Source organism: Podarcis gaigeae (genome assembly GCF_964106915.1).
Source record: "Podarcis gaigeae genome assembly, chromosome: 8".
NCBI classification, from domain to species: domain Eukaryota; kingdom Metazoa; phylum Chordata; class Lepidosauria; order Squamata; family Lacertidae; genus Podarcis; species Podarcis gaigeae.
In genome coordinates, this window is record NC_139684.1 from 40,305,960 (window position 1) to 40,316,382 (window position 10,423).

A 10,423-nucleotide genomic window follows, 5' to 3' on the forward strand; every position below is an offset into this window, starting at 1 on the left:
AGTACAGGATCAGGTTTAAGGTGCTGGTTTTAACCTTCAAAGCCCTATATGGCCTAGGACCCTCGTACCTACGGGACCGCCTCCCCTGGTATGTCCCACAGAGGACCTTACGGTCTTCAAACAAAAACATCTTGGAGATCCGGGGCCACAGGGAGGTTAGGCTGGCCTCAACCAGAGCCAGGGCTTTTTCGGCCATAGCCCCGATCTGGTGGAACGCTCTGTCACAAGAGACTAGGGCCCTGCGGGACTTGACATCTTTCCGCAGGGCCTGCAAGACAGAGCTGTTCCACCAGGCCTTTGGGCAGGGCACAGCCTGACCCCCTCCTTCTGTAATCCTCAAAGAACTCTAGCCCAATGGTTGCCATTAATTTGATTCTGAATTGGTTGTAGAATGAATTGATTTTAGAATGTATTTCAATTAATTGGCTGTGATTTTACGTAAACTGTGCTATTTTTACTGTGGTTAGCTGCTCTGAGCCCGGCTTTGGCTGTGGAGGTAAATGGTACCCCTGCCCGTACGGGCCAGTCGTGACCAACTCTAGGGTTGCGCGCTCATCTCGCTCAAGAGGCCGGGAGCCGGCGCCGTCCGAAGACACTTCCGGGTCACGTGGCCAGCGTGACAAAGCTGCAGCTGGCGAGCCAGCACCAGTGCCGCACACGAAAACGCCGTTTACCTTCCCGCTAGTAAGCGGTCCCTATTTATCTACTTGCACTTAGGGGTGCTTTCGAACTGCTAGGTGGGCAGGAGCTGGGACCGAACAACGGGAGCTCACCCCGCCGCGGGGATTCGAACTGCCGACCTTACAATCAGCAAGTCCTAGTCACTGAGGCTTTACCCACAGCGCCACCCGCGTCCCTTGGCTGTGGAGAGTGGGATATTTATAATATTTAAATTTTATTATTATTATTATTATTATTATTATTATTATTATTATTATTATTATTATTATTAAAAAGTGTCCCCCAGTTAACCAGGCTCCTGCTTTAAAATTACATGGACAGACACACACAAAATTGTAAAAACTGCAAATGACAGGTACCCTCTTAAAAGAGGCCCTGCCCTTACTCTCTCATGGAAAAGGGGGAAAACACTGCAAAGATAACAGAGGCATCCTTCCTCTAAAAACGACTGCATTTTGCTTCAGGAATATGGTTTTACCCACATGAAAATATATGCAGTTTTAATTGCTAGATTAATTAACTAAATCTCATAGGATTAACTGAGTAAGATTTCTTTAATCAAGTGACAGCCCTAAGTTACTAATCAGTTGAACTTTATAGTGTGTGGAGAGGGGGAAATAGTCCTTCTTGAGCACAAATCAGGCAATGCACAGGGTTGGAAAGATTCCCCTTGTGCAAGCTTTTGGGTATCACAGAACTCTTTACCACACACCAGATGAAAATGGATCCTTTGGGACCAAACATGATAAAATTTGTCTGATGAATCTCCGCCAAATCAATTGTGCTGAGCATTGTAAAACCAAGACACCTGGGAAATTAATGCAAGGCTATTGGAAGAGGGGCTATGTCCCACCTCCCCTCTTCCCCAAAGCCAGCCCTTTGTGGCCCTCTGATCCTCCCACACATAAAACCACACTCCTATGAAGTAGCCTACAATTGTTCCCATCTATGGACAGGAATTCAACCATTACAAGCCTATGTGGTGGCTGAAACACGACTGCATGGCAAGCACCACACCCTGGGATCTGCCATTTTGGAAGCAAACAGTGAACCCATCTTTCTGCTCTATAGTTCAACGGGACAGGCCAGTTTCCAATTTCCATGTTCTCCTCATTGTCCAAGTGAAACCGTCCAGGCAATGGGGATTGCAAAGGTTTGCATCCATTCATTCACTCGTTCGTTCAAAAACCCATTCAGGCCTCTCCTTCCTAGAAGCTCAGTGAGATCCAGTTCAACAGTTGAAATCGTTATTTTGAAAGCCCTGCCCTTCCACTAGCTCAACCCTGGTCCACAAAAGCCAGTCCGTCTAGAAAAGGCTTATAATCGGACTTTTGTAGGTCTATGAAAGCAGAACCACCATCAAAAATGCTTCTCAGAAATACACCCTTGCACTTCTATATGTGGCACATGGGTGGAAATTGGAGGAGGGTGCCCTGAGTCAGTTTCATGACCAGGAGGAGCTAAAAGATGGTGAGCCCGATATACCTCAAATAATGCCTAGAAGAAGAGGTGAGAGAGAGGAGAGGGCTCCTGCAGCAGAGGCACCTTGTGCTTCCGGCACCAGCTGTTGGTTCACTCTGCTTTGTGCCTGCTGAAGATGCTTGCAGGGCAGCAGGTGAAACCAACCTGGTTGCTTAGCAACACTATCCTCCCATCCCTCACCAGCCCGCCTTGCCTGCCTCCCCACTCCGACCTTCCATTCCCCGTGAGCCTGTTGCCTACCTCCATCCACTGCCCTTGGGACTGCATGAGGAGCACCACGCAGGGATCCGACTTGTTGAGCGTGTCGCGGTCAAGCAGGTGCTTGCAGCTGACCCGCAGCTCCACCTTGGAGACGCAGGTGGCAGAGACAACGCCCAGGTTGGCCTGGGAGGTTGGGTCCAGTAACTCATTCATCCTGCTCAGGGAGGAGGGCCCTCGCTCAGCAACAGCTGCAGGTAGCAGAGGCAGCAGAGAAGAGTGGCTCAAGGGCTTGGGTGCCCAGGAACATCCACAGCCAGATCTGGGGTCCGGTGATGATGGGCTGGCTGCAGGGCGGCTTATGGCACAGCCAAGAAGCCTGGCTCACCTTCAGCCCTGAGGCGTCGCCACTTAGCAAGGGACTGCTGAGTTTTGTCTGCAGTCTATGTGGTCAATGCAATCCCAGAAGCTTGAGGAACATAGCCTGAAGGAGGCACTGCCTCTTGTTTGCTTGGCTGCTGCCAAGCAGAGCTAATTAAAGGAGTTTGTCTTCTCCCTACAAATTAACAAGTTGTGTTTTGCTGCCTCCTTCTTCTTCCTCTCACCCGGATGCCAGATCCCACTCAGCTTGCCTTGTTGCTGGCACAGATCTATTCTGGGTACGTATGTGCCCTGGCACCCTCCCTGGAGAGATTGGGGGAGGAGGTGGCCCTGTCTTCTGGCCTTTGCTGGTATTCAGGACTTCAGAGAATAACAGGGCAGGTTGGGGCGTTGGACAGGTGTGTGTGGGGGAGAGACAAGTCTCTTTTTCCAAGTCACCAAGAGCAGAAATAACCTGGCAGTCCCCTGGATTTCTGGATCTTGAGTTGACACAACAGGAGACAGGGCACGTATTTCACAAGGCAGATCTACCAGAAGATACCCTGACGTCTTCTTGTATCTGACTCAAGGCTGGATCTCTAGACACGAGTGGAAACCACAATCCACAGGAGCACCGGGGTCTTTGTGTGATGCTCACAGACTGGCAGAACAGGTTACCTTGCCATGGGAAATGTGCTGACAAGGTCACTCAAGCAGCTGCCTAAAGGATATAAAAAAAACACAGGGTAGGTAAATTGACAAGCCACATCCCAAACATTCAGAAATCAGGAGATAACTAATAATGTAAGAAGAGCTGTGCTGGATTAGACCATCTAGGCCAGAATCGTGTTTTCAAGCTGGGTTGGGGATGGCAGCACAATGCTCTGCGGAAGCACACAGGGCATGGAGGCATAGTAGTCCCTAGCTGTTGTTCTCCAACAACTTGTATCCAAAGGTAGACTGCCCTTGAATTTGGATGTTCCACATAAGCATCATGACTAAGGGCTGAGATTGAGTCGGAGATGGTGAAGTCAATTTACGTGAGCATTCTGAATCATCACAACTGAGCAGCAAGAGCAGAGTCTCTCTTGCAACCTTTTCAAAATGTGAGGATGCAGTGGAGCTCTGATCCATGTCAGACCAGTCATACCAAACATTAGCTTCACTGACAATTATTATGAAATATTTGCCAAATGGTCTATGACTCCACAGAGGCCTGAAACATGTATCTTCTCATTTGTCTTTGGAGTGCCGCTATGGTAATTGTCAAAAAAGCTGCTACACCATCTACCTAGTGGAATTGTCCATTTATACGGGAGTTATGAACACAAAAACAAAGGAGAAAAAAATCAAAGTAGTAACAGGTTTGGGAATCTCAGTAGATCCTATAATTCCTCTCCAGAAAGATAGTCATGTCAGTTTCTTGCAGCAAAAGCAGCCAGGTGTTTTATCACACCTTAAAGACTCACGAATTTATTGTGATATTAGCTTTCATGGATTACAGTTCACTTCAACATACAATCATCTGATGGTAGATTGTAGAGCACAAAAGTTTAAATTATAGTAGATTTGTTAGTCTTTAATGTACCACGAGACTATTTGCTGTAACGTTTTTATTAGGGTATCTGGAAGGAATAGGATCAGATTGGGATATTGAATTAAAATATTTCTTATTACTGGCATCAAGAGTTTGGGTAGCTGAGCACTGGGAATTATTGAATGGCAAATTAGGATATGGTCCTTAGTTAAATGTGTCAGATTCACTTCCCCTAAATGAAAAATAGGGAAGAAATAAGTAAATAGTAACAAGGAGTATTTTCAATAAATAGTTTTTCTTTACTGCACCAAGATCCTAAACCAATTGGATTGATATTATGCACTATTTTTCTAAACAGACTATTGGATCCAGATTGCTCCTTGCACTTGTGAATTGCTAGTGGGTTCCCAGAGGTATTTGGTTGGATGATGTGAGAACAGGATGTTGGACTAAATGAGTCTTTGACCCAATTCAGCAGAGTTCTTATGCTGGATATAATGGCCAGTTTGATGTAGATTACATTCAAGGAAATTGCAAGGTGTGGTAGATTGATTTGGATGGAATTCAAGATAGATGCTAAATGAAACATTGGATATCTGTTAAGAATTGCGATTGGAAATTTGATCTGTTTCTCTGTGTCTGTTATAAAGAGAGTTACACCAACCATCACCAACTTGATCTCTGCAGATGCTCTCCCTACCATCCCTTCCATCCAATGGGGTTGGATGGGCACCAGCTTGTATTTTGCTTATGTGACCTTATAGACCTTTTCTGTAACATCCTTTGGTCTGATGTAGCAGGACTCTCTGTTGTTCCCCAGCAACAGGTAGCCTTGCGTCTCCATGTGACGCATTTGCACAAACTGTTCGTCACGTATGCACACTTTAATTAAGAACAGAAAGTCGTGAGCACCTATCACTGCAATGGTACACCTAGATTCCAACCTTCCACTATGCAGGCTGGCAGTTAGCTGTGTCAGGGGTCTCTGCCTGAGCCATTGCCATTCAATTGCTCACAGATATTTTGGAACTCTGGGTCATGTCAATTGAGAGCTCTCTCTCTCTCTCTCTCTCTCTCTCTCTCTCTCTCTCCCCTTCACTGGAGGTTGGTGGAGCAGCAGGATGAACAGGGCGACATCTTTAGAGGCTTTCCCCATAAACTGGAGAAGACAGAAGAGAACCCTGTTTTCTTCAGAGTCCATCTGGTGTTTGGGGTTGAACGGTTCCTGGAGATTCTCTCTAACCCGGGAAGCCCTACTGCAAGCTTGCTGCCGAGGCCCCAAACCAGAACCGGCAGTGCAGTGGACTGTTATTGTGGTGTTTGGCACACCAGCAACTTCATATAGAAAATAGTATTGGGTGTCATGGGAGTAACGTGGGCATCCTTGTGGCTTTTCTTTCTGCCCATTCTGTCAGAGCAGAGCTCAGCACTTTCTCTGGCAACTAATTCCTGGGCTCTGGGAAGTTCCAAATTCTTGACCCTGCACACACACACCCTATGGCAAGTGGAAAGCACAGCAGGGGGTCCCCCCAAAGGGGAGGAAGTTGGGGGCGTTCCTGTGGCCAAGGACTTACTTAATTGCACACAGCTGGTGCCTAGGCTTGTCAGTGCCTGGGATTGGTGAGGAGACTTTTTGATGCATGTTTCTCCCCCCCCCCCCGCAAAACATACAACCCACATTTGCCAGTGCATGGAGATGCTCAGAAGCATGCAGTCCCATATGCATGCACATGTAGGGGCACACTCATGTGTGTGCATGCTTCACAAGCACACACCTCAGTGTAAACGCCGTCGATGATAGATGCACACTTCCGTAAACATTCCCACATGCATGGGCAGTTAATAAGCTTGTTAGCTATTTTTGTTATTGTCCAGAAAGAGAAATGCATGTTTTGTGAGATACAAGTATAAAATCAAAGTTACTTAACATGTATAATAAAGCAAAACCATCATGCTATGAATTACCCTCCTTGCCACCCAAATGGTAAATACATGTTCATGCAGAAGTGTGTATTTCCCTGCATATGCACCCATTTCCTGGCTGTTGCATGTCATTTTCCTCAGAGGTTTTATTCACACACATCCAAGAATGAACACCTTGATGTGCAAACATTGGTGTGCTTCCTTTTGCTCCTTCTAAGCCTATCAGGAAGCCAGTGTAGGTATCTTCTTACCAACACTCTGTCATTCACGCATTATGGTGCAAATACAGTTTTGCTGACACATAAACATTGCTGTCTAAAAAAGTAGTGCAGCGAGTATCCTCCAGGTGTGTATTTACACACACACGCTGGTGCATGCACCCCAAATGCACACACACACACAAACAAACAAACAATTTCCTGCATGCACACTTCTGTCAGGCTAACACAACTGCTCAGGCACAGAGATGACGCCCATGCTGCCACAAACACACCTGCACAAAGTTTGCGGGCTCTTCCCACGTAGCAAAAAGAGAAAAAGGCAGGCATGGGTGTAATGCCCCTGTGCTCATGTTCAACGGCACATCTCTGGAATTTAGTTTCAGGCATCCACACGTTTAGCGTTCACGTGTCTCCTTCCGGAGTAGCTAGAGAGCCTCCCTTTCCCCGCGCGCATCTGGAGCTAGGCGGTGGGGAGGCTGGCTGGCAGCGTCGGCTGCCCCGCCGCGTCCGGAGCTCGTCCTGCCAAAGTTGCCGGCAAAGGCGCTGACCTCCCTGGCGCTGGCCCGCTGCCCACCCCGGGGCAGCCCACCCGCCGCCTGGCGCCTTGGCTCCCCCACTCACCGGCTTTAGCCACAGCGCGCGTCCCTCTGTCCGCCTGCCAGCAGCGCTCGCTCGCTGCTGCGCCTCTTCTGCCAGCGCCAAGATCCGCGCTCTGCCTGCTTGCGCCCGCTCTCTCCTGCGGAGCTCCGAGAGCCAGACTCGACGACAGCAACAGCGCAGGAATTAACTGCTTCAGCGCCGGCTCTCTTCTCAGTCGCGGGTGGAAGGGGGGGGACTGCTAAGTCCTCACAGTGGAAAGATTGGGGCGCTGTCCCACCAACCTGCCCTTAGCCAGCTCCCACCTGCCTGCCTTCTTACTTATCATCCAATCCAGGGGGTGGCACCGCCTGCCAGTTTCCTCCCCCTCTTGAATATCAAGAGTTGCGCTTGTAGAACTCAGCAGGGAGGAGGAGGAGGAGGAGGAGGAGGAGGAGGAGGATGGGGCAAAATTAGGGTGAGTTGCCTGTCATTGGTTCTGGAGCCTCTTGCTGTTTGGGCTCCTCGCCTTCCGCCTTGCCAGCTCCAGTGGGCACCAGTCACCTCTGAACGCTCAGGATAGGGGTCTCTGTCTCCAAGGAGGGTTAGGTCCTTTGCCTGAAACCAGAGCCTCCCCTCTTTCCCATTTTTATCACACGTCCATCCTGACCTGCAAACAGGTTACTGCAAAAAAAATGCACGATCTTCCCCAATCTCAGCAATGCTCAGCGTTTTGCAAAATCTGGCCTGGTGGTGGTGGGAAATTCTGCTTGTGCTTCTTGGACTCGGTGAGCCAGCAGCACACCTGTGCCCTCGCCCTTAATGGTGGGGCCATTGCCTCCCACAGCACGCAGCCTTTCCCTCCAGATGAATTGATGCAGCCTCATGGCACGTGCTGGCCCTAGAACTCACAACCAAAAACCCCATTTAGAATCATCATCTTCCTCCTCTCTCCAAAATCTTCTTGCTTGGTATCCACCTGTCTCGTTTGCAGCACCAAAGTGGCCTCCTGCGATGCGCAATGTATATGGAGGCCCTGGGTTGCCCAGATGACAAGAAGCCCCTCTCTGCCTCACTGATGTCCAAAGGAAAGCAGAGCAATACATTTGGCACCAGCTTGGCTGCAGGAGTTGCCAATATAAGGTGCCATCCAACTGTCTTAAGGACTCCACTCCATATAGCGGAGGTTAAATATCCTTCTCTTAGAAGGGCTCCCTTCCCAGATTGACGAGCCCCATCTGCCCCTCACTTCCCTCTACATCTTCCCTCTTCTTGACCATTGGACCCACTAATGGTCTCCTCCACTCAGTCCACTGGAGCTTGTTTTCACATGCAGGGAAAGTCCCTAACTCACCAAGGATTTGAGACCAGGGGTGCCAACTTGAATAAAATATGGGAGGGGGGAGATAAGCCCCACCCCACACAATCAGTCATGTGAACACCAATTGAGTGGCTATGCCCATCAGCTTTGGGGTGGGCTCCTATGTTTGAGATCCATCGGCTACCCTCATCTAGTTTAGCTGGCAGCCAAAGCCATTTCACAGGGTGTGGCTGCTGTTGCATGCTGACAGCTTCTAGGAGCCACAGGTGAGAACTGAGTGCAGAGTGGGGACCAAAGGTAAACAAACTATCCCGGAAGGAGCATGGTTTATCCCCCACCAGAGGTACTACCCCTCCCCTAACACCCCATTCACCACAAAACAAAACAAAAATCTATTGAAACAATAACCTTCCTCCACCACCAAATCCACCCTTTCATTTCCAGGTGGATCAGCCTGGCTGCAAGCACAAAGAGCTCAATGCATGGCATGCGGGCTAACCTGTCAGAGCCAGTGTGGTGCAATGGTTAGAGTGTCAGGCTAGGACCTGAGAAGCTGGGGCTCAAATCCCCACTCGGCCACGAAAGTGCACAGGCTGACCTTAGGCTAGCCAGCAGCCTAATCTATCTCCCAGGGTTGTTGGAGTTATAACTCAAAGAGGGGGGAAATACTGCCCCATCTACCTTACAAGCTGCTTGTGAAGATAAATGGGGAGGAGACCCCTGTCTGTCATCACCTTCTTCTTTTTTAGCTCCTTAGAGGTAAGAGGGAATATTAATAAAATACAAATATATATATATAAGGCACTTTTGAGTTTGCATCCCTAGAACTGAAAGCACTCTGCTCCTACATTTGGGGTCAAGGAGTCCCTTCTGAATTTGTCCATCCATCTCATGGTTATGGAGAACTTCAGATCATATCGGCCTCTCTAACCGGCCCTCTTTCTACAGCTCAGTTGCTGAGGTGAACTATCTCTTGCAGTCCTTGGCCAACTTCCCGCCTTTCCATTTTGCTCAATGTTGGAGTCTCAGTGATGTCTCTGCCTCAGTTTCCCTCCTTCTTTCATGCCAGGGACAGAATCACACCTCTGCTTGCAGACTTGGCGCCTCCTAATTTTCCCCGCCTTCGATTTTCAGCTGCTAATTTGGCGGGAGCCTGCCTCAAAAGCTTCACACCTGTCTCTGTGAAAAATAATTTACCATCCTGTGATCATTCTGGGCAATGCGCCAACTTTGATCTCTGCTGCCTGGGGGCTCCTATATAGTTGTTTTCTTTGTCAACAGACTTCCTGGGATTTTTTCTGGGGTGGCCGTCCCTGTCCAGAGCCCTCTTCCAAGCTGCAGACTGAGGAAAAGCCTGTTTTCCAGTGCTATGTGTTAGGAACGTAAAAGTATCTCTGCTGGGTGGGACCAAAGGCATATCTGGTCCAGCATCCTTTCCCCCAAAGTGAGCAGCCATATGCCTCTGGGAAGCACACAAGCAGGGCAGCAGGGCAGCAGGGCAGAGGTAGATTGCCTTTGAACAGGGAGGTTCTAGTCATCATGGATAGCAGCCATTGAGAGACCCGTCCCTCTTTAAAGCCATAAAATCTTGTAGCAATTAGCTGCTTTGAAGAAAATAGCACCAGATGTTGTTTGTTTTTGCATTGAAGAATTTTGCTGAAAATTTGCTGGCACCAGTATCTCTGCCATAGGAAGTGATACCCGCCTCCCTCCAGCTGGTTAGAGCTTCAGGCCACACAGGTAGGCAGAATGGTGCACCAAGCCTGCCAGTTCTACAGCAACAAGTTAGCGGGAGGACTGTAGCTCCGTGGTAGAGCATCTGCTTTGCACACACAAGCTCCCAGGTTCAATCTCTCACATCTCCGGGTGAGGCTGGGGATGACCCTTGCCTGAAAGTCACTTCCAGTCAGTATATACACTACTGAGCTAGATGGACCAATGGTATGACTTGGTACTGGGGAGCACCCCATGTGCTTTTGTTTCATTTGCACAGGGCTGCAAAGCCAGCGCTTCTTCCAGACAAAGAGAGCCCGGTGAGTGCATGTGCAGAGTTATCACTTTGCAACATGGCAGCCAGCACTGCAGGGCTGGCAACCTGCAAGCAACAGTTGCATGTGAATCCAA

The 10,423-nt window shown here is 49.0% G+C and overlaps 1 protein-coding gene across 1 annotated transcript in view; it reads right to left on the reverse strand.

Moving 5' to 3' along the window:
* The window catches only part of CPNE7 (copine 7), a 42,201-nt gene extending 34,855 nt beyond the window's left edge, over positions 1-7,346 (reverse strand). Inside the window, exons 1-2 of the mRNA XM_083753024.1 lie at positions 7,024-7,346; positions 2,404-3,442 (exon numbers count right to left, since the gene is read on the reverse strand). Coding sequence (XP_083609150.1) covers positions 2,404-2,577 — 174 coding nt within the window. The 5' untranslated portion in view covers positions 2,578-3,442; positions 7,024-7,346. The remainder of the gene's footprint in view (positions 1-2,403; positions 3,443-7,023) is intronic.
* Positions 7,347-10,423: the final 3,077 nt, after the last annotated feature.